Below are 24,125 nucleotides of genomic sequence, written 5' to 3'. Positions count from 1 at the left end.
TGTTTAAAATTTAAATTTTTGCACTTAAGATACAGAATATTAGTTAAATATTAATTAAAAATAATAAATTTTATTAATCATATAGCATTGCTTCTTTGTTATGCTAACTTGAGTTGGAAATATATTTTTTTTTGGTGAACTTTTAAAGTTGGTGAAAATTTTTTCATATAATGTAATATAATCTATTTTTCATAATTCAGTCATGTATAATTTAATATCATTGTGTATTTATTATTATCCGTCGTATTTGGGTGTTATTTGTATATTTCATAAAGCTTATATGCTAATCATTCATCAGTGACACTAATTGTATCTAATAAAGTTAATTATGTTAACTCCTGTTGCACTCCGCTTAATATAGTTGTATAGTATATGATTAATTAAAAGTTTTTATATTTAATTTCAAGTATGATAAAATATAACATTTATTTTTGTTAGTATATTATAAAATTTATTTAAAGGTGAACTACCGATATTTTATAATATGTTCTATATAATTTAAAAATTTCATTAGCATTTATCTAACAGTTTATTTTAAGTGTTTCAAATTACGAGATAAATTTTTATTTGTTGTTATAAATACAAATTAGATAATCAAATATGAAATATAAGAAGAACTTTACTACAAAAGGCTTTGAGATGTCACTCTACTTTAAAATTGAAAATAGTCACTATATCACTCTACCTCAAAATTGAAAATAGTCACTATTCCACACTTAATAATGGATGACATTTGATATTCATCTCAAAATTGGAGGATTTTTTTCCATAATAAATTATAAAAAATATTTATTTTCTCCAAAGCTAGTTTTAAGCTTTATTTACCGAAATACACTTTTTTTTTGGTAATTAGGATAAATTTGTCGTATTTTCCGGTGAACTCTATATAAATTATGGAGTTTGTCGTACCCCCGGCTACGACGAACTCTATGCTAAGTTTCTGCCATAAAGCTGAGTTCCCGACTTTGTTCTCCACAATCATTTTGGTTTTTGGTCATTTCTTTTTTTTTTTTTACAATGGCAAGAAATCCACTGTTTTCTATTCATTACAATGGAGAAATAGTGTATGATGAAAAAGGTTCTATCATTTTTAGATCAAACCAACCAATATTTACCCATCTGACAGCGAAAATCAACAGTTTAAAGTTGTTAAAGAATCTGATATTACTTTCCGTGGAGATGCAAAAGACAAAGAAAGTGAAAAAAATCTACTACAGATATCCAACCAAAATAAATGGTAGATTAATTTATAAAAGGTATGTCACAGGTGTGTTGTCTCTGCTGATGGTATATTTATTTGAACACGCTTGTGAGAAAAATTTTATGGTTTTTTGAATCAGGTATCGTCTGCGTGACGACGAGGACGTATGTCTTATACGTTCTTGGCACAACCGGTGGACAAATGTTCATCTGTTGGAGTTATTTGCGTTCCTTGTCGATTTGGGTGGCCGAGGATCGTCTGCGGATCTTGTCGATGATAGTCCGTTGAGTGAGCCTATTAGACAAAATATCAGACAAACGATGGTGGATCTGAATATGGCTCCTGAAGGTAGTCAAGAAGGGTCTAATGTTGAAGTCGGCAATGCTAAGTTGGATGACGGCGTTGAAAGTCATGAGGGTTCCGCTGTTAGGGATCCGATGATGGATCAGTATGAAGTTAACCCCGATGATGGATCAGTATGAAGTTAACCCCGATGATGGAGACGATGCCGAAGAAGAACCAACCGAAATTCCTGATGATGGTGATGAGGAAGAAGAGATGAACTATTACGGTGACACACAAATTGCTCTGACATAGCCCGCAATTTTGCAACCGTATGACCGCCCGGACCATTTCTCTAGGTTGAATCTCGATGCAATGACGTCCGATTGGTCCTTTACCCAGGGAAGCCCTGAAGATGATCCAAGGAATGAGTTCAAGGTTGGACAACATTTTCGGAACAAGGAAGAAGTCATGTTGGCTGTTAAGACGTATAGCATTAGGAGGGCTGTGGAGTACAAAATAATATACAGTGACCAGTGGCGGTATAATGCACAGTATATCCAGTTCGGACCCGGTTGTAATTGGAGCATACACATATCATATCGTCGTAAGGTAGAAAAGTGGGGGGGGGGGGGGAGATGCACTGGTCCTCACAAATGCATGCAAACTTCCATGGGGCAAGACCATCGTCGGTTGGATTCGAAAGTGATTTCTCAACACATTTTCACAATTATTAAAGCGGATCCAACAATAAGCATCAGGGTTCTGTAAGGAGGTGTAGAGAATCACTTCGGTTATAAGGCATCCTACAGAAAAGTTTGGTTCGTAAAACAGAGAGTGATTGCTAGCATATATAGGGATTGGGAGGAGTCATATAACGAGCTTTCTCGTTGGTTGTTCGCTATGCAAATGTACTTGCCTGGTAAGGATTACTCTGTTGTGGTTATATGTTATTAAGACAAGAACGGTATACCATATGCAATGCTTATTGAGAATTGGTTTGTAGGTACTTGGGTGCAACTTGTCACTCAGCCTTGGCCTGGTTCCGCCGATACCATCATGTTTCATCGGGTGTTTTGGAAGTTTCCACCATGCATTGAGGCTTTCAAGCATTGCAAGCCACTAATTTCCATTGATGGAATACACTTATATGGTAAATACGGTGGGACGCTGCTCATGGCCATAGCTTAGGATGGAAACGCAAACATTTTGCCTATTGCGCTTGCCGTGGTTGAGGGAGAGACAAAGGAGGCATGGTCGTTCTTTTTGTCGTATCTGCATCATCATGTGACTCCACAACCCGGTGTCTTAGTGATTTCAGACAGACACAAATCAATTGATGGTGCATTGAATGCCGATGATAGTTTATGAAAACCACCTCATGCTTTCCAGGCATTTTGTACGAGACACATTGCTGCCAACTTCATGACTCACTTCAAGAATAAGGATTTGAAGAAGGTTCCGATTAATGCAGCATATTCGAAGTCGCAGCGGGAGTTCGCTCATTATTTCGGGCATCTGAGGGGCGAGAATGAGGCATTATTCTAGGCACCCACCTGTGCCACAAGCAGGTGGTCGAATATCGCGATAGACTCGCCCGAGCTGAGGATCTGGGTCAGGCAGTGGAGTGCTCATCTGGTCCCTCAGTGCGGCATACTCTGCAATGGAGGACGACCCGCTGGAGGGATCATCAACATGTTGTGGATGGTATGCTGACTGAGGAGGAGACGTGTGCATCTGGGAGAATGGTTGTGCCTGCTATGACTGTGTCCCGATATCTGGCAACCCGCCATTACCCCCCGTCATCCAGTCAGGGACCAGTATCGTCACATCAAACATGTCCTGCGTGTCCAAGATGGGCTAGTAGTCCGTATGCTATCCGAGATCATCTGGGTTGAACGGCAGATGGATTTGGGTATCGATGTCAACATGTAGTGCCCGCTGCTCCTGCTGGCTAGTCCCGACATCCGGTCCCTCACCCTGGTGGCTGGAACCAGCGTAGAGTGATGTGACCCAGGGGGTATGAGGGACAAGTATCCTCTGGGCAAGGGTCCCGACAGAGTCCTAACTGTCTGGTCACCAACTCCCTCTGGCCCATGACCTGGGGGGCTGACTGGGTCTCTGTCTAGGTGAAGCTCGTCATCCCCTGCCTCTCTCGGCCTCCACCACGTCTGCCTCTGCCTCTCCCCCGTCCCCTACCTCTCCCTCTCCCAACGGCTGATCGTAACTCTGGAGCAGGTGGATGGTATATAGGTAGGTCCTCTGGCACCACCCTCGCCGGCACTAGGTGCTGGTCACCCTGACCAAACAATTCCGTGTGTGCCCACTGTAAGTACCAAGTCATATATAGTAGTGAAGGACGCAGGTCTATATGATGATGGATGTGCAGACGATGGTCGGCCCGCTGATCCCATAGCTCATGCCACCCCTCAAGCAAGTGCAAAAACCACTCGCCCCTTCCAACACGACCGTCCATCCTGTGCATGTTGTCGATGTCCAATGGCCTGTTCGGGATGTTCTGTAGGCCACCGAACTGCCGCACCACTCGGTCCACCTGATGCTACTCAACAATGGCAAAGCAAAGCAATGGGCATACAACCGCCACCGTGTGGTCAGCCTCAGCAATCGCATCAGGAACTATACCCTCCAGTTGTGGGTCGGCATACGGCGTCCACTCAACCTGTTTCCAAGACGCAAGTTGGTGTTAATATTTAATTTTCATATGCAAAACACATAATATAAAGTAAACAATTTAAACTTAAATATTTATGACTTACGTAGAGCATCCCAATCCCGTTCAGAATACGCCTGTAACGCCTAAGGCGGCCCTCGCCTCTGGCGTTGTCAGAGCGGTACTGAACCCACCTACAATTCCGCGGTAAAAGTTACATCACAGCTAAGTTATATTAAACAATTAATATAATAAATTAACAAAGGATTATTGCAGAAAATAAAAAAATACCTCTCAACCAGCGAAAATCGACGAGTATCAAATCCATCAGGTCCTAACAGGGGAATACAGTGGTAGGCCCAAGACAATAGCAGGCTGACGCAACCATTCAGGTTGCGCGCACCATGCTCCGTGGCACGACACATCTGGCGGTACATCCATGCCAATACAGCCGATCCCCACGACAACCTACCACATGCATCAAGGTCCTCCAGCAGGGGGAGCCACCTGATGTGCACCCGAGAGTCAGATGCATATGGGAACAGAATACCCCATATCAGCTGCATGATGTACCCTCTCGTGTACCTCAGGAGGTGCTCCTCAATGGCGTCCTGCTCCAGCTCTCCGAAGACAGTGTTAAGGAACCACATGAGCTTGACAGTTCACTTTGTCTGTGACTGTCTGTCATCCGCGCCGGGCATAACACCCAGTAACTGCTGACAAAAGTCCTCGATGCTCCGTCCCTGATGGTGCTGCTCCCAACTACCCATGCACCCGCTCATAGGATCACCATCGATCCTGAGTCTTAGCTGATACGCCACGTCCTGCAGTGTGACGGTCATCTCCCCGCATGCTAGATGAAAGGTGTGGGACTCAGGCCTCCACCTCTCTATCAACGCTGAGACAAGTGGCCAGTCATGCTCGAACTCAACCATATAGGCCACATACTCAAACCCGACTCGTCTGAGATATGGCCTAATCGCCTCCGGTGGCATCGTCATCAAATTCCGTCTGGTGCGCAAGATCCGAGGCGCCTACCAAACGGAAAGATAAATAATAAAAAAAACGTTATCTCTAAATAGCACAAGTTCACTCTTTATTAATTAGAGAGAGATAAACGACAACGATATTATCGTACCACACGATCAAGTCTGCCAGCAATGTGCTCGACCTGATCTAATCTGTAGAGGGTATCCTCGTATCCCAATAACTGTTGCTCCATCTAACCACACTCAATTTAAACAAAATAACATATACTTATCAATATTTGTTTCGCATGAACAGAATTTGTAAACAAACGTATTTGAAAATACTAGTTATCTACCTTACTTTCACTAAGGTACCCTAGGCAGCCCTAACCAATAACTCACTTAACCCTATATTCTAACTTAATTTTATTAAGATTTGGCTAACAACTTAAACCAATTTTTCTGACTAAACTAACTAAGAATAGACTAACCAATTCACATGTTAAAAACAATCAATAACTACTGAATAACATGAAATCAGTAAACAATAACTCTAATTATAATTAGCATGCAACCACTAACTAAGAAATAATAGGTAACTCTAACTAATCTAAAAAAAATTACTCCAACTAACATATTAATTACTAACCTCAAATTACTGATGCCGTGAATAACGGACTTCTCGAACGCCGGAATACAAAAAGGAGTAACAGAATAAAATTTAGAAGAAGATTTAGAAAGAAAAGGACAAAAGATAATGATCCCATTCTAAATATATAGTGCGCCGAACTTAGTATAGAGTTCGCCAGGAGTACGACGAACTTGCCCTAATTACAAAAAAAAAAAAAAAAAGTACTTTTCGATAAATAAAGCTCAAAACTAGCTTTAGTGAAACTAAATATTTTTTATAATTTATTATGAAAAAAATCCCAAAATTGGAGCTACATGCAAATGCAAAACTAACCGTTTTTACTTCACACATTTATGAATGTGGTAAGCAAGACAAATATTTAAAATGATTCCAATTTTAGAAAATCTCAATATGGTCATATAACATTTCTCATCTCCCTAAAGATATTATAGCGTAGATCAATTTAGAAACAAATTGTGACAAACATTTCTACACTTTTCATAATTTTTGAGCTATGTAATAACAAAAGTGGCGGTAATTCAGTAAAAATTTCATAAGAGAGAGGGAAATGTTTTAGGATTGCAAGAAGAATCTAGATAAATAGAGATTTTTGCTCTTGAAATTAAAAAAATAAAACGAAAGAAATAGCCTCTACAGATTCTGAAACAAAGAGATGTCTATCTTTCATAGATTCTTCTATTTGGGCCTACTTACTATTGGTTACTAGCTAGTGCAACATTACACGCATAATTTATAATTTTATATTTGAACAACCACCATTTATATTTTCTTCTTAATATTGTTTTTATCTCATTTTTTTCGATAATTATTTACTAAATTGTAAAATTTTTAAATTTTCAAATGAAATCAAAAGTAGCCATTTTTAATTAAACAAAAACTGAATAAATACAAAAGATAGATATGAAATTACATTTTTAAATTATAAAAAAAGTTAAAAAATGATCTCTGAATTTTGTTTTTTGTTTTAAAAAGTAGTTGTTATTTAGTAATAGTAATTTAGAAAGTATTAATGGGTTATAAGTGATGGGACATAATAGGGGGGTGTGGTGGAGTGTTTGAGTTTGAGTTGAATAGAATAGAATAGAATAGAATAGAGAGTGAGGGAGTGATCCACGTGGTTCTGAGAAGTCTCGAACCCTTCTTAGCTTGTTGTGTAGATGGCTGAAATCAAAGGAGGCGCCGACGACGACATGGCTGACGGTATGCAATGCACGGACCACCCTTACAGAACGAATCCCGGCGGAATCTGTGCCTTCTGCCTCCAAGACAAGCTCGGCAAGCTTCTCTCCTCTTCTTTCCCTCTCCCCATCCGCCCTTCTTCCTCTTCCTCTACCTCCTCCCCTTCCGACAACATTCCTCCCTCCACCTCCACCTCTACCTCCGCCTCCGCCGTACCTCCTCCCTCACTCTCTCTCTATCCTACTTCCTCCGCTAACACTACTCATTCTAGAAGGCCACGCCTTCCTTTTCTCTTGGTCAAGAAGAAGAAGAAGAAGCCCTCTCCCAGCTCCTCCGCTGCACCCTCTGACGCCGCCATTCTCAAGCGCAGCAAGTCCACCGCCACACCGAGAAGACCACGCTCTCTCCTCGACCCTGATGACTTACTCATCCACGATTTCACTCCCAGGAAGAGGAATCACGGCTTCTGGTCCTTTCTCTACCATTCTTCCAAGTCCTCCAAGAGCTTCAGGGACACCATATCGGAAACTTCCAAGCCAAAGGAAAATAGCAAGTGCTGCTCCGGTTCTTCTCTCATGGCCAGAAGGACCGACATTGTTGTTGTGGAAGAAGATAACACTCCCAACAGTAGCCACTCCACCGCTTCCTTTGAGCGCAAGGTTTCCAGATCCAGATCTGTTGGCTGTGGTAGCAGGAGCTTCTCCGGCGACTTCTTCGAGAGAATCTCCACCGGTTTTGGTGACTGCACTCTCCGCCGAGTGGAGTCTCACCGTGAAGGCAAGCACAAGCAGGGGTCGTCTTCTTCTTCCGCTGGCGGCGGCGGCGCTGCCATGAACAACCACCACCACCATTGCATGAAGGAAAGAGTGAGGTGCGGAGGCCTATTCAGCGGGTTCATGATGACGTCATCTTCATCTTCGTCGTCTTCTTCCTCTTACTGGGTCTCATCCTCTGCTGACGATAACAATAACAATAATAATGGGAATAATAAAGCGTCCTCTTCTTCTACTGCTGCTGTTGCAACATCACTCTCACACTCCCATGGCAGAGTCAGGAGTTGGGGTTGGGCGTTTGCGAGTCCTATGAGAGCTTTCAGCGCCAAACCCTCTTCTTCCAAAGAGAATCAGAATCGGAGGGATATTATTAGAGATGCAAATCACAATGATAATCATAATAAGAAGAATGCCACGCCAAACTTGTCTGCTATACCTTCATTGCTCACTGTCAGAAGCTGATGAAGAAAGAAATCCCATGTTAATTACTACTATTCATTTTGGTTTCCTTCATTACTTAATTAGTAATCTGATACTACTTTTCTCTTATAAATTTGGTGTTCATGAATAGTTGCAGCTGCTTGTAATGGAGGCGTAGTACTATGATCTCTCCGGTGGCAAAGTGAAATTGGAGAAGAATATCTCTGTCATCACATCACGTGGTTCGTCTTAATTTATGTTATTATGACTGTTGTACTTCTCCCTGTTGGATAATTTTCTTACTTTAGTAATTAGTATGCCCAAGACATGTAATTTTTATTTTTGAGGACAATTACTTTTCACATGCATACACATGTTTTGGAATCACCGTTGTAGAGCTTGTGTGCAATTTCAATAAAAATTGTTACTACTAAATACTAATTGTGATGAGTTATATAGAATACATCATGTGCAAAAGGTTCCTTATGTAGTCAAATATACAGCTAGTGAAGAAAGTGGTCCCGTAGTTTGACATTGAATGGGACTAGATCTTGTAGGCTGTGGCATGGCATTTATTCCATGTTCTCGCACTCCATCTACACCTGCTGTTACTTCTCTTGTATCGTATGGTATTCCATGTCACTCATTCACATACAGCTGTATACACAGTCCTGGTTTTTGGTCAACATATCAAATATAATTCATCATTGTCATGTGCCTATCCAAGTACACCAAGCACCACACTCGCTAATTAATATTATTGTTGCCATCAGCAAGTAATTTTAATTTCTTGTCGTTTACGCTAACCAACCAACACTCAAATATATACCGTCGGTAAAACGTCCAAGCAAAGAAGGATAAACATTAAACAACACCACATGGTATATTTTTTTTATTGGAATTGTAAAATTGTTTAGTTGAAGAAGGGACGAAAAGGAGTTGAAGGTGAAATGAAAGGAAAGAAAAGAAGAGTGATGGTGACTGGTGTTATTATAGGGAAGGGAAGAAAGATAGAAGGGTGGAAACATGGACATATGATGGGGACTCTTTCTCTCTCTCTATTCTCTAAGGGGTGATGGGAAAGTACACAAGGGCCAAGGAGAGAGGAGACACATCAGGAAAGCTGCTAAAGGGACACTGTTAACCTCATATTGGTGGATGCGCATCATTAAGATGTGGACCAACTAACCTGTACTTTTAACCCACACCCCCTCTACTTCCCATTTTCTTTTCTATCTTTCGTTGCAACTCACGGTAATTCACATTCTGTTACCATCTCAAATCTATGTTTCTTAATTACGCCACTGCCTAATCTTTCTTTGGTTGCTAACGGATTTTCTAACTCGACTGGACAAAAATTAATTTGTCGCATATTTGAATTTGATTTAAAGGTTTTTTGCTAATTAATATGTTCCTACAAGAACAAAAAAAAATTCAAATTCCCACACTTTTTCAATGGACGAGTGAGTTAACAACTATTCCACTGATCTAAATTAGTTCTTGACCGTCTAATCCATCGACTATTATTGTTTTTCTAACCCTTTAGCTAGAACCAAATATTTGAGTACAAATTCATATTAGGGGCGAGGCAGGAGTAATTATTGTTGAGAATTTCTTTCTTTCTGGATGTCGATGTGGCTAGTTAACTCTTCTAATTCATTGTTAAATAGGATATAAAAAAGTTTAAAGACAAGCATAATTTTTTATTTTTTATCAGCATTTTTAATCATTAACCTAATTTTTTTGTCTAACAACTAGTATTTTTAGGCTTTTTTTTTTTATACGGAAGTAAAAGTAGTGATATACCTTAATATTGTAATTTTTGATATTTTTCAAAAGTGTGGAAGATACACAAATCGGAGGGTCCGATTTCTATACTTCAAATTTTTAAAATTTTTTTAAACAGAAATCCCTCGATCCAATTTCTGTACTATCACAAATTCCTCGATCCGATTTTTATTTATCTAATTAAACGATCCCACATTTGAGAATAACACCCCATCAACCCACATTTTGAAAAAACACCATTGCTACTTCAATATCAAAAACAAAATTCTGTATTTTTATCAGTAATAATATTACGAAAATATACATTTTTTAAAATTACAGTCTACTTTATTCTGACAATATAGATTATACATGACATAAAAGAATTATAAAATCAAACTATTTTTACAAAAAAAAGTCGTAAGTTGACAAAAGTCTCTGACTAAGAAGACCAAGGTATCTATAAAAAATCAAATAATAAGATTTTTAGTTATTATTTTTATATGAAAAAGTCTAATTTTTTATTCATAATTAATTTTAACATTAGTTATCTAAAATTTGAAACAATTTAACGTGTATATTTTTACATTTAATTAGGTGTTAAGTCTGTTGCGCAAATAGAAATAATTAATTTTTATACTTGTTATTTAAAAATAATATTTTTTTCTCTATGTATATAAAAATATAATTAGATATTAGCATAAAAAATTTATAATGATAATTATAAAATTTACTCAAAATTAATTTTTTTAAAACAATTAAATCTTGATTCTAACTTTTAATTATAACATTAGTATTCTCTCCAAATTATATGTAATAAATATTTGAAGGAAGAGAAATGAAAATATAGATTAGAAAGATACGCGGTAAAAATTTAAAACTAAATAAAAAACTAAAATAATAATAATAATAATAATAATAATAATATTATTATTATTATTATTATTATTATTATTATTTTTTTATTTTTATTTAAATTATATTATTTTGTTAATTTTGTTTTCTGTAGAAGAGAAAGGTAGAAAAAATAGAGAATGAGAGAAAAGAGAGAGAAAGATAAAGATGAAGAATAAGAGCGAGAGTGAGAGTTTGTTGATTTTGGAAGAACAAATTTTATTTTAATTGTAATAAAAAAATATCGGATGACATATAATATGTCAAATTACTAATATAGAATATAAATTATGTATATAGTAAAAATGGTAGAAAGAAATAAAAATAAATAGAGAGAGGTAGATGAGAGAATTTAGGAGGGGGTTTATTAATTTTGGAAAAAAATATTTTCTCTCAATTTTAATAAGAGAGTGTTATGTGACACATTTAATTATTAAATTAGATAGTAATATATGATACATAATATAGGTATATTTTAATTTCAATTTTAATTTTAATACAATTAAAGAATGTCATGTTACATATTTTGATTGTCAAATTAGTAATTAGTCAGTCATATTAATATTAATAATTATATATAAAATAGATAGAGTAGTTGAAGGAATGAGAGAGATAGAGAATAAAAAATAAAAAAAAAAAGAAAGAGGAAGGAGGGAAGATCTTTTTAATTTTGGAGGGAAAGATTTGATTTCAATTGTAATGAGGGAGTGACATATGGTACATTTTGATTGTAAAATTAATATAGAGGAGGAAAAAATTCTTTAATTTTAGAGAAAAAAATTTAATTTCAATTACAATAAAGAAGTGACATATGACACATTTTGATTATAAAATTAAAAATATATAATAAAATAATAAATATATTTTTAGTTCGTATTTTTAAAGATTGTTGGTTAACTGTAGGCCAATAACAATATATTTTGTTTAGGGTATTATGAATTGTGATTACTTTCCAAAGAGCTATAGCTTGCGGATATAGGTAATTAGGTATGTAGGGTTTTAGACATACAATGCACTCAAGCAAGTAAATACAGAATTTTTTTCCATGGAATAAAGAGGAATAATCAGTTAAGGACAAACGAACATATTTCCTTTCTTCCTTGCATCCCTATACACGCTAATGTGGGTCTACCGACCTTTTTCGGCAATTTTCTCTATTGGTTACACCCGCTTTATTAATTCAAGTATGATCATATTATCTAAACTCCTTGTTACATACTCAAATCAATCTTAATGGTCCCAATGCTAATTATACATGATGTCTTGGTTAAACTTGGATTAGCTTGTGATTAGTAGAGCAATGCGAGTGAGATGAGATGGGCCTACGGGGCAACGGGCTTGTGATGGGCATGGGGATCATGATGATAAAAATAATCATAATTATTGAGGAGGAGTCATGGGTCCACTAATTTTAGAAATTTGGGCTGAGCAATGGAACGTGGCGTCTCAGGTTGTTCAGGTTGTAGGTCCAAGAGACAACAGTTCCATCTCTTTCCAATTCCCATGCACAAAATTACTTGCCGAAGAAAAAGAAGCAGCACAAAACAACAAAAAGCTTTTCCACCACAAAACAAGATGAGAACGACAAACTCACAAAAGCTTGTTAAAAAGAATCAAACGAGACATAATTATCACGCTCAGTTCTACCGTGGCTGCAGTTATGGTGGCGATCGTGGTCACGCTTTCGCGGCCTATTGACACCCTAACACCGTAACACGTGACATTCTGTTTAAAATAGTTTAATGATATTCATAATTTTTATACGATCTGAAATAAATTTTTAGTAATATATATTTTATTATTATAAATAGATGATTTTACTTTTAATCAAACTTGAAGAAGAATAACATGTCAAAATATTAATATAATATCTAATTAAAGAATAATATGTTACTAAATTAACTTGTCCAATTATTTTTTTTTCTTTTTAGCTTTTTATTTGTTCGAATTACAACAAAAAATGAAGTAAAATTATGAACTTTACCAACTGAACAAATAAATCATTACGAATTTTATCATAAAACAAAATTTCAATTACAAAACAAATTAATCTGTTTAAAAAGGAATTTCACATTCTAATTTCATAAATCCAAATCATTGTATTTTTACCACGTCAAGTAAAAATTTATTTATCCCAGCTTAACATGTAATATCGTAAGACTTACATTTCATATTCGAGACCTATTTTTCCAAAAGATCACATTTTGTTATATCAAATAGAAATCTATTCCCACTTGATGACACGTAACGTTGTCTCACTAACCACTAATGAATTAGACAGTTATTTTTACTAAATTGATAATTAAAAATTATTAAGTAATAATTTAATTAAATTAATTAAATTATTTAAAAAAATTTAATTATTAATTTTATATAAAGATAACTATATATAAATCTTTATTTTAAAATAAATATTAAACTAATATCATTTAATGAATTTAATAAACTAAATCAAAATTTAAATAAAAATTTATATATAATTATTTTTATAATAAATTAATAATTAAAAATAATTAAATAATTTAATATACCTACTAAACTATCATTTTAATATTATTAATCTATAGAGCATAGACATTTCATCGAGTCGTCGTATCCGTATGTTAGACATATTTTAGACACAACACTTATCCGACATGCATGTCTATGTTCAACCATGTCTTAATAAAAAATAAAAAATTACTCTAAATATGTTTAGACATACTTAAATACCATCGTATATTATTATGTGTCAGTGTATTCTTAATATATGTTTTTAAAATACATTTAAAAATAACATATATTATTATTTATTAAAACAAAAATATTTTAAATATTTTATATAATTAAAATAAAATATTAAAAATAATTAAAAAATCAATTTATATTTTAATATAATAAAATTACAAAATATTATTATAATTTATTTAAAAATAATTTATATTTTATATATATACGTATTTTCTATCTTATAAAATTTTAAAATTCGTATATAATCCTGTGTTGTATCTATATCGGTACATCATAGTTATTAACTATTAATTTTATATAAAATTATTATGACCTTTTTCTGTTCCGTTCAGCTAAGTATTTTGATTCTTATTAATCCGGTCTCATATAAATGGAGGGATAGCACGATTAATGTGTTATTAGATTAACAAAAGAACAAGAAAGAAAAAGTATGAAGGATAAGTCCATTACTAATTTAGCAAATATAGATGGATAGAAACTAAGGACACGCAAACAAAAACGAGTATATCATTGCTATTGCTTTCGGATACGATCATAGGAAGCATAAAAAGCCTTTTGGTTTTGATATGATAATATGATTATGAGTGTGGGCCCGGGGTGTGGTCTGATGTGAGTTTGCGGTTGAGGAACATGTGTCGGAGCTCCACCGGGTCAATTTGTGGAGTGTGATTGATGGGCCTGTAGTAACCGCTTACTGGATCTGGGGCCCAATCTCTGCACACACCTCCTCCCCCCTTTCCTTCTACAATGGAATTTGAAGCATCACGCACTGCCGCATAACCCCGCCTACCATGCAACAAACTACAAATCACCAAAAATAAAATATCAATCATAAGGAGGAAGAGGAAAGAAGAAAAGAAAACTCACCGACGAAGAGGGATTAAGGAGGAGGAAGCTTCAGCAACAAGAGCACCAAGGCGGTTTACTTGTGAGAGAGAGCGAGCCATGCTTATTATTATTATTATTATTATTATGTTATATGACAAGGATATTGTTAGTTTGCTGCTGCGGAAGATCGTTTCTGATGGATGTAACGGCGGAGTTCCGCAGCAGCAACCACGGCTGATGGGGTGGCTCTGTTCCCTCTGGATTCTAATACTGCCTGTGTGGTTCCTTTTATAACCACAATACAAGAGAAAGTGTAGTTTAAGCTAGGGTCGGGGTGGCGGAGCGGAACCATGTGTCGCCATTTGGGTGCCAACACATAAACCAACCTCCTCTTACCCCACGACACGCGTTACTACCCTTTCTTTAGTTCATATTGGATTAAGATATTTCTTTTGCATTCATTGAATTGAGACCTTTTTTTATATCAAGGTTGTTGTCAATTAATCAAACAAGTCAACACAGTGGGCCTGAGAGCTAAGTAGTGTCAAGAGAGCAGAGGATAGAGCCTCCCATTAGGATTTGGATAACATTTTCATTTGGTGCCCTCTACTGTAAAGATGCATTTTTACATACTTTTGTCTTTTGTGGCAAAAAAGCGTGTCACTAAAAAGTGTTGCTTAAAGAGAAAGTGTTATCCTTAATCGTTAACTTGACTCTGATACCAATTTTTACCATTTCTACTATATGATACCAAATTTTACCATTTCTCGATGTATATTGTGATTTCATTTTTATAATTTTCAATCTTGTTTTAGTTTATAATATTCTTTTTTGCATGGATTATTGTATATAAAATCTTTTATCTGTTTGTCTTTTTCTTTAATATAATTTTTCAAATCCTCAAAAACTTCTTTTATTTCTACACTTTCTGTTGTTTCTAAATACCTTCTTAATTTTTCGACTTCATTCTCCATTTTTTCTTTCAACAGTTTTAATTCTTTTAAGTCATAATATGGTTTTCCAGGCATTTATAAATTTTTTAAATTTAATTCCAACTTGTTTATATTTATTCTTATTTCTATCCTTTTTATTATAAGGTCATCAATTTCGATCTGAAGGTTATTTAATTCCCTTTTATACTCTTTTATTTTACTTTTTAATTTTTCCGCCCTTTTTCTTTTTATTTTATTTTCTGGTTATTCAATCTTTTTATGCTTCATTATTTATTAAAATTTCTGCAAACTCTATCATCGATTCATCACTATTTTCTAGAGATTCTATTAATTTTTCTAGCTCTTCTCTTTTTAACTGGTCATAGATTATTTTTAGAGCTTCAAATGCTCTTTGATTTATTTCAGAAAACTGTAAATAATTCAAATGATTTTCTCTTTCAAAGAGCTCTTGTTTCTTGTCTTGATAAGTTACATATATTTCTTCTTTATTTATTGTCATAATTTAGTGTTTAGGGTTTCATTTAATTTTTTGACCTTTTTTGTTAATTCTTTTATTTCAGAATTTTCTTCTTTAATCTTTAACTTAGATAAACTTAAAGGGCTATTAATTTTAGATTCTCTTATTTGAAAATTCGATGAAAATAATTTTCCTGATGGTTCTTTTAATAATAGAACTGGGTTTTCAATAGCTTTATATTTTAGTATTTCTGTTTTTACAATTTTCTGAATAATTCATCGACATAAATTCTTTCTCTATTTTTAAATATTATACTATGATGGCTATTTGTTAAAGCATAATTTATTGCATATGTAATTGAAAATGGTTCATCATCTTGTTCCATTAGATTCTTTCTATGAAATTTATAAGCCAAATTTATAGATCTTCCAAGATTTTCAGTTGATAGAGGTATAGCATATCCAAGATGGGCATTGAATTTAACATTTACGTTTGCCAAGTTTCCATGAACAATTCCAATTATTTGATCTATTGGGTCATCAGTAATTCTTTTGTCACAGATTGCTAAGTTTATTGGTGAATTAATTCCTTTCATATATGTAGATTTGATTAAGACTTGTATGGTACTAATATGAATCCATCCAATTTTAGATCTTTTTTGTTGATCCTTAATTTTTTCAATCTGTTTACTTAATTCTTCATCATTTATCAAAACTATTTCAAGTTCTCCATTGGCAGATTTTATCTTTATAGGGGCTTCAAGTTGAATTTTTCCATAGTATATTATATTTTTTCTATTAAAAACTTCTTTTAAAAGGTTTGTTTATTAAAATTTTCATTTGATTTGAGATTTAACTCTGTTTTTAGAACAGCCTGTTTTTCATTATCTAATAAAGCGGTTAATCTATAATAATCAGATTCTTCTGTTAATTCTAAACTTTCTAAATAATTCATAATTGAAAGACTAGGATGAAGATGTACCTTTTTGGAGAAAAACTTCCTTTATTTAGTATATTTTACATAAGGTGTTTTTATCTCCAGAGGGGAGATTGTAAATACTAACTCTAGAGGGGAGTTTAGAACTATTTTTCCTAAAGGAATTCTTCCTCAGACCATAGAATCGCCTCGGCAGCTTCCTCCTTGCTCTCCTAGCATGTGAGTACTCTTTGCCTCCTGTTTTCTATTTTCTGATGATTCTACAATTGCCTAGCAACCTATTTATAATAGTTGGGTTTGATGGACAATTCCCATCCTTACCCTTCTTATGACGTCATTGCTTACGTCATTGTTTGCTTATCTTGCACCAGCTACATCGTTGGTGCTTTATGACCTAAGTGCTTACGTCACTATGCAATAATATTGAGAGATGCTTCAGATGTGTTGTCCTCCTCTTTTATCATGTGACCCTCAGATGCATTGTCCTCTTCTTTCATCATGTGAGTTGATTCCGTTTCATTATTGCTTTCTTCAGATAACTCTGAGGCACATAGCTGGCACTTGTGGTCTTCTCTGTCTTTTATCAAATAGCAGAGATTCCTCTTTATCCCTTCAGGGAGCTTTTCTAAAAGTCCGGATAAGTTGTAGAATGCTGATTCAAATTCCACCAAGAGTCTCATCTCTCTTTCTTCAATTTCATTTTTTTTGCTGGACACAAGCAAAGTATTTCTACTTTTATAATTAATCCTTGTGTGAGATTCCTTCGTTATTTTTTAAGTTCTTTCAAAGACCCTTGCTAATGTGCTGGCTAGCCTTCCTTCATGACTGTAAATTGTTAAGTCTTGAATCTGATCAATTGGTTGAAAATTTTCTGGGAAGACGGACATGAATATTACTTGGTGTGCTGGAACCAAGCATTCTTCTTCTTCATTAAAAATAAGTTGACTGTTTGTAAATTTTAGAGATATATCCCTTGGATTTACATTGTCAATCATATTTTTAAATCTCTTTACTGCATCAACGAATCCTGCAGGAAACTCACTAATAATTTTTAGATCATTAAAAATTAAAATTGTATCAATTAATCCATATTGGAAAAACTGATAGGTGTCAGATGGGGAAGCATCTGGGAATATAACCAGCTTTGTTAGCTATTCTTTGGCAATAGGATAATATCCCAAAATTGCCCTTTTTTCTTCAGTCCAATTCAGGACTATGTTAAGGGTTTCTCTGAGATTTGATCTACAGACCCTTTTCTTTTCTTTGATTTCAGCCCTTGTAGGAATGTTTCTTATTATCCCTGTTCTCTGGGTTTGAATTGGAGCTTTATCTGCTCTTTTTAAGGTTTGCTCCGGATGGAGAGCTTCATATTCCCTGAAGGATTCCTTTGCCTCTTCCAGTGTTAGAAACCCTCCTTTATGAATTATCCTTGATTGATGTGTGAATGGTGCTGCTTTTTCCCAGGCATCATATACTCCTTTCATGGGGCCATTATAAATTACATAATATTTTTTATCTTGGGTGGATTTTTTAATGATTTCAGCAATTGTTTTGTTTTCTGAAATTTTTTCTTCACCTGATTTGTCCACCACGCTTAGCTGGCTGAACTCTGATGGTTTTTCTTATTGTGTTGATTTCATTGCTTCGATGGCCTTCTTGAGAGATTGGATCTTTGTCCTTATTTACTGACAATGCTTGCATTTTTCGAGTTCTTGCTCGTATTTTTGAATTTCTTGATCTAATGCGTTGTAGACGAACTCCATTCTCTTGTTAATGTATCTGCAATAACATTTTTGTCACCCTTAATATATTCAATTTTTATTGGATATTATAACAAAAATAATTGCCATCTTACCAATCGTCCATGATTATAATCAACTTTTAAATTATATCGTATGAAACCTGTTAGGTAACTTGAATCTGTCCTTAATGTAAATTCTTTGGGTAGTAAATCAATTTTCCATTTCTTAAGAGATTTAATTGCTGCTAGAGTTTCCTTTTCATGAGTGGTATATCTCTACTCTGTTGGAGTAAAAGTCCCTGAAATATACCTGCAAAGTAATTCTTTTGGGGAATATTTAGAATCTAGTGATTCTTTTTCTTGTTTCAAACTTTTTATAGCTTTCTTAGCTTTTAGACATCCTGACCAGGTTATGTCTGAAGCATCTGTTTTTACTATTAAGTAGTCATTTTCCTCTGGAATATAAAGTTCTGGAAGTTTTTTACATAATTCTTTAATCCTTTGAATTTGCATACTATCTTTTTCATCCCATTTCCATTCTTTTTTAGTACTTATTTTTGGAAATAAGCTTTTAGTGTATTCTGTTATATTCTTTAAAAATCCTTGATCAGAAATATAATTTATACAACCTAAAAATCTTTGTAATTATTTTCTATCTTCTATTTTATTAGGAAATAAATTTACCTTTTCTAGGACATTTGGCTGAAGTTTTAGCTTTCCTTGAGTGGATAGAATTAATCCAAGAAACTCTATTTCTTGTTTTGCTATTCTTGCTTTCTTTTTGCTAAGAACTAATCATTTTTCTTTACATCTTTCTAAAACTATTAATAATTTTTGAAGATGATCTTCTCTATCCTGTTTTGTAAAAATTAGTATATCATCAATGTATACTAAAACAAATTCATTTAACTCTTTTAGATTTTCCTCCCTAAATCTTTGATAAATACCTGGGGCTTGTTTTAATCCGAATGGTAATACATTCCATTCATAGAGCAACACACTTGTTGATTCTTTTGTTGGGCAAGTAAAAGCAGTTAATTTCTTTGTTTCTTCGTCTAAACGAAGTTGCCAATATCCTGATTTTGCATCAAGAGATGAAAACCAAGTTGCTCCTTTGATTTTTTCTAAAATAGAATCTTTTCTTGGAAGTTTATGAGCATCACCAATAGTTGCTTCATTCATCTTCTTATAGTTAATAACCATTCTTCGTTTTCCCCTTTTAATTTCATTATTGTTTTCGACATAAAAGGCTGGAGCCGCATGGGGACTTTTACTTAATCTTATAATTCCTTTTTCCAAAAGATCCCTACATTCTAGTGAAAACTCTTCTCTATCTCTTGCGGAATAAGGAATTTTATTTGGAACATTTATCTCTTTTGTAGAATCTTTTAATTTAATACTTACTAATTCGTTATTTGTATTTTTAATATCTAAAGGATTTTCAGCACAAATTTCATCCAAAAGTTCTTCTATCTTTATTTCAAAATTATTTTTTGGGATATTTATCTGAAAGTATAAATTTAAATAACATGTCTCTAATATAGAAAATATTTTAAATTTTAAGATCTTATCTATAGTAGTAGTCGGTATTTTTATACGTTTTGATTTTTGATTTATTGAAGAATCGTGTGGAGCTTTTAAAACTATATATGTTAATTCTTGAATGAATGGATGATATAGCTTTAAAAAATTATTTCCTATGATAAAATCCATTCCAGAATCTAACATATATATAGATGGAACAATGAACCTATAATTTTGAATAAAAATTTCAACCATCTCTGCTTTTTGGTCAATTTTATGTATTGATTTGTCAGCTATTCTAACTCTTAATGGTTTCTTTAATTTTTTCCAATCAAGTTTTATATTTGAACTAGCAAAGCATTGTGTTGCTCCAGAATCTATGAAAACATTTATAAACTTTTCTGTTATTTTTATAGTAATAAATGTAGCATTGTTACTCAGTCTCTGAGTCTATTTCCGAGACATACTCAAAAATATAGTCTAAGTTATCATCAGATTCCTCTAAAGATTCCATGAAACAAGACTTAGCAATTTCTATTTGTTTAGTAAGATCCTTTTTATCCTTCTTTTTCGGACATTCATTTGCATAGTGTCCTTCTTCTTGGCAATACCAACATTTACAATTTTCTTTTTTATTCGGGCAATAGTTATTTCTTTGTCTTTTGTTTTTATTATTATTTTCCTTTTTAAAATATCTCTTTTTTCTTCAGTTTGGATAGTATTTTCTTTTTCTAAATTGATATTTTCTTTTTCTTTGAAAATTTTTATTAAGACCATATTTTTGAGGTATCTCTTCATTATCTTGACAGCAAATTCTAATTATATTTGCAAATCTTTTTTGAGTTGCTTCTTGCATACAACGTTCTTTTATTTCCTCTCTTATTGCAGAGGTTGCTCCACCAAAGTTATTTTCAATTGTTCCTCTATTTATTTCTCTTATAAATCTTCCCATTATAAATTCATTAGCAGGATATGGAAGTTTTGTTATATACATACTAAGATAATGATTTTTATCTTCTTCTTTTAATTTGTAATAATGTATTCTATATTCACATATATAAGACTCTACATTACATAGATCATATATCTGAATATTAGCTAAATGGTTTTTTGCTTCTTGATATTCTTTATTATAAACTTCTTGTCTATGATCTATAATATTTTTTCCAAAAAATTCTTTATATAGAATCATCATTATATATAATATCTTATCATAAGCTGTAGTTTTTGTTGCTAATTCTTCTATTATTTGGTTTTCTATTGATGTCATATAATCTCTTATAGTTCCTTTAGTATGAAACCCTATGTAATTCCAAATATCTCTTCCAGACAATTCACTAAGTTTTGGATTAGTAAAGGCTTCTAATAAAAAGGAATTCAACCAATTTTCGAAAATTTCTTTTTCGTTCTTTTTACAGTCTAAATCGAGCATTCTTTCTCCTTCCATTTCCTGAATTTTAGGAACATATTTTGATGGTATTTTTGTATATTTTGAATCTTTATTTGTAAACCCTTTTTTAAAAGCATAATTATCAAAACCTGTTTCCCATTTAAATTGAGATTGATTATCCTTAGATGTTCCAGCTTCATTTTTTACTTGTATTGGAATTGCTGGTTCTTCGTCACTTGAATAATTTAGAATGTGTTCTTCATTTTCTATATTTTCAGAATTTACTAATTCTTCTTCTATTTGAAAACCATGTTCCATAATATTATTTTCTTGAGCCATTTTTAATTGTTTAAAAAGCATTGTAACTTCTTCTAATTTTTCTTCAATATTCATAATTTCAATGGTGGTTTTACTTTTAAGTCTGTTATGTTGATTATATTTTAGAATTTTTCTTCTTTGGGATTCTCTTTTTCCTTATTTCTTTGAAATTTTATGGATATTAATATTTCTTCAAGCATATCTACTATAGAATTTAATTGTGGGTTAAAAGTATGATAAAGATGTGGGGAATCATTTCCATGGTAGCATTTTTTAGAAGTTCCGTGTGAAAAATAAGTTTTTTCGGGTTTTTGAAATCCTTCAATAAAACTTATAGTAAAATAAAGATTTTGAGAAAAATCGTTTTGTATTGATTTTAAGAATTCGGTGTCATTACAATTAACATTGGTTAAAATCATTAATTTTTTATCTATTAATTTTGATAATTTAATTATTTCTTCTCTTAAATCTTCTAATTTACTTTTTTCCATTAGGTGACGCTTTTCTTTGTAAAGTGTTACAATTTTAAATGAAAAGTGTGACTTTAAAATGTATGGTTTATATTTTGCCACGTAGCATATCTTTAAACTTTGATATGTACCTTATATTTCACCTTTTCATTTTAACAAAACAGCCAACATGACCAACTATTTTCTGTGTAACCACAAGATTGGCACCATGTGTGGGCCAGCCTTACATCTTAAAATCTAAATGCAAACATAACTACATAAGTACCTTCCAAACACTTATTTATCGCCGAATAATGGGTTATTATATACACAAAAGTAAAATTTATATCTTTAATACTTGTTTAAGTAAAAAATTTCTTTCATTAATTTGGATTGGTCGAATAGTTAATTTATTCATCTCCTTAAATAAGTATTAGAGTTTAAATTATACTTTGTGCGTACAATAATTGATTGGCCAATAATAAATTCTTAAATAGAATTCAGATTTGTAATAGATTAATTTTTGACCTATTAAATTAGGGGATATCTTGGACAAACAAAAAAAATTATAAGAATCATTTAATTGGTTATCGTTCTTTTTTTTATTTAATTAATCTCGGCTGAGGTGTTTTAGGTTTCATTGGGCCGCAGTTGAAGGCTATGGACACAGAAGAGAGTACAAAAATAGGTATATCCGAGAAAATGGGCTTAGATATTGCAGCCTAATTAATTGCCATCAGGAAGGCCCAAAATTTCAAAGCAGTGTGTGACACACAACATAAACAAAACAACATACCTGACCCAAAAAAAAAAAAATCAATTGCGCATGAAACTTCCTTCATGGAGGCACATGCAAGTTGACTCACTCTTTCCATAATTCTAAAAGAAAAAAAAAAAAGAGCAATTATTTTTGAAAGTTAGACGCGTCCCCGCAACCCGAAGAAGCACTTATTTTAAGGACACATAATTCACAGAAAGCAGTGTGATGAAGTAGTAGTTACATACGATTTTGATTTGGCCATTGGTAGCAAAAGTAAAAGGAAAAAGGAAAAGGAAAAGATGATAGAAGAAAGGGGTGCACCCCATGGAATGCTTCTAGCAATTGTGGTGGCAATTGTGGTGGTGGTGCCATTCTTCATTGGAGACCAGGGTGAAGCCATCACAGAAGCCATCTCAGAGCTTCTCAGTCCCCTCGGCCTCCTACTCCTACCGATCATTCTCCTACTCACTATCCAGTTCCTCTCCTCCGATCGCGGCTCCTTCATCTCTTCCATCTTCACTGGCGAGCCTGATACCATCCACCGCGCCACCGGCTCCCCCGCCGGCGTCGCACTCTTCCTCGTCCTCATCCTCTTCCTCTTGTACAACCGCGTCTCCATCTTCGGCGGCGACGATTCCGACGACTGAACTCAACTCACTTTCTGGATCTAGCTGCTCCAAGTAGTCAACCTTGTTCGTTTTTTGTATGTACCATTATTTCTTAATTCTTTTTGTGATTTTAGATTAGATAGATGTATGCGGGGAAATTCAGATAATTCCAGGGACCAATGCTCAGCTTTTGTAGTAATAATCGTCCGAGTTGTTCCTTTATTTCATTTCTTACCTTCCAATCTCAACAAACAAGTTAGAATCAACTCATTATTATTATTATTATTATTATTTGCAATCTTATTGTTTTTCTTTGACCGACGGTCCAACTTGGAAATTCAAATCAATTCTATTATGTTGGTGTTTTTTTTGTCGGTGGTGGGTGGCGGTTTTTCGTGTTGTTGACGTTTTATGCGGTTGCGCTGACTGACCTGTGTAATGTGCGGTGCGGGGTGCTTCGGAGTAGTTTGAAGTTTGTACAGTTTTGTGGACGCGTAAACGGTTGTTACGTGTGCCTGGTGGATCCCTTATTATATGGTATGGGATAGTAACCAACCAACGAAATTATAACCATGTTTCTTCTCAGCATTTAAATTGTGTTTATGTGAAGCAGCATTGGATCCT

General features: G+C 33.8%; 4 protein-coding genes across 4 annotated transcripts; 2 read left to right on the top strand and 2 right to left on the bottom strand.

Moving 5' to 3' along the window:
* Positions 1–3,608: 3,608 nt before the first annotated feature.
* Positions 3,609–4,804, bottom strand: LOC112722037 (protein MAIN-LIKE 1-like). Its single transcript, XM_025773021.1, has 4 exons — positions 4,446–4,804; positions 4,261–4,348; positions 4,080–4,163; positions 3,609–4,037 (listed from the first exon to the last, which is right to left on the bottom strand). Exons 1-4 carry the CDS (start codon positions 4,802–4,804, stop codon positions 3,609–3,611), a joined length of 960 nt encoding a protein of 319 aa, XP_025628806.1.
* Positions 4,805–6,791: 1,987 nt separating this feature from the next.
* On the top strand, positions 6,792–8,581 carry LOC112723092 (uncharacterized). The gene has a single exon (XM_025774334.3). The coding sequence runs from the start codon at positions 6,932–6,934 to the stop codon at positions 8,186–8,188; it is 1,257 nt and encodes a 418-aa protein (XP_025630119.1). The 5' UTR covers positions 6,792–6,931; the 3' UTR covers positions 8,189–8,581.
* A 5,385-nt stretch (positions 8,582–13,966) lies between these two features.
* Positions 13,967–14,688, bottom strand: LOC112723091 (late embryogenesis abundant protein Lea5). The gene is made up of 2 exons (XM_025774333.3): positions 14,405–14,688; positions 13,967–14,323 (listed from the first exon to the last, which is right to left on the bottom strand). The coding sequence occupies exons 1-2, from the start codon at positions 14,482–14,484 to the stop codon at positions 14,116–14,118; spliced, it is 288 nt and encodes a 95-aa protein (XP_025630118.1). The 5' UTR covers positions 14,485–14,688; the 3' UTR covers positions 13,967–14,115.
* Positions 14,689–23,089: 8,401 nt separating this feature from the next.
* LOC112723090 (uncharacterized) lies at positions 23,090–23,856 on the top strand. The gene has a single exon (XM_025774331.3). The coding sequence runs from the start codon at positions 23,193–23,195 to the stop codon at positions 23,538–23,540; it is 348 nt and encodes a 115-aa protein (XP_025630116.1). The 5' UTR covers positions 23,090–23,192; the 3' UTR covers positions 23,541–23,856.
* The last annotated feature ends 269 nt before the right edge of the window (positions 23,857–24,125 follow it).

The sequence above is a fragment of the Arachis hypogaea genome, chromosome 11 (genome assembly GCF_003086295.3).
Source record: "Arachis hypogaea cultivar Tifrunner chromosome 11, arahy.Tifrunner.gnm2.J5K5, whole genome shotgun sequence".
Taxonomy (NCBI): domain Eukaryota; kingdom Viridiplantae; phylum Streptophyta; class Magnoliopsida; order Fabales; family Fabaceae; genus Arachis; species Arachis hypogaea.
Note: the sequence above shows the minus strand (reverse complement) of the source record. Positions and strands in the feature narration are given on the sequence as shown.

What these genes read in the sequence shown, in the direction of transcription:
- LOC112722037 (XM_025773021.1), bottom strand. Translation starts at nt 4,804, where the DNA reads ATGTGGTTCCTTAACACTGTCTTCGGAGAGCTGGAGCAGGACGCCATT. An exon ending in CGATTTTCGCTGGTTGAGAG is followed by an intron (nt 4,349 to 4,445) that starts GTATTTTTTTAT and finishes GCGGAATTGTAG; the next exon opens with GTGGGTTCAGTACCGCTCTG. An exon ending in CTGACCACACGGTGGCGGTT is followed by an intron (nt 4,038 to 4,079) that starts GTATGCCCATTG and finishes GAGTAGCATCAG; the next exon opens with GTGGACCGAGTGGTGCGGCA.
- LOC112723092 (XM_025774334.3), top strand. Translation starts at nt 6,932, where the DNA reads ATGGCTGAAATCAAAGGAGGCGCCGACGACGACATGGCTGACGGTATG.
- LOC112723091 (XM_025774333.3), bottom strand. Translation starts at nt 14,484, where the DNA reads ATGGCTCGCTCTCTCTCACAAGTAAACCGCCTTGGTGCTCTTGTTGCT. An exon ending in TCCTTAATCCCTCTTCGTCG is followed by an intron (nt 14,324 to 14,404) that starts GTGAGTTTTCTT and finishes GTTGCATGGTAG; the next exon opens with GCGGGGTTATGCGGCAGTGC.
- LOC112723090 (XM_025774331.3), top strand. Translation starts at nt 23,193, where the DNA reads ATGATAGAAGAAAGGGGTGCACCCCATGGAATGCTTCTAGCAATTGTG.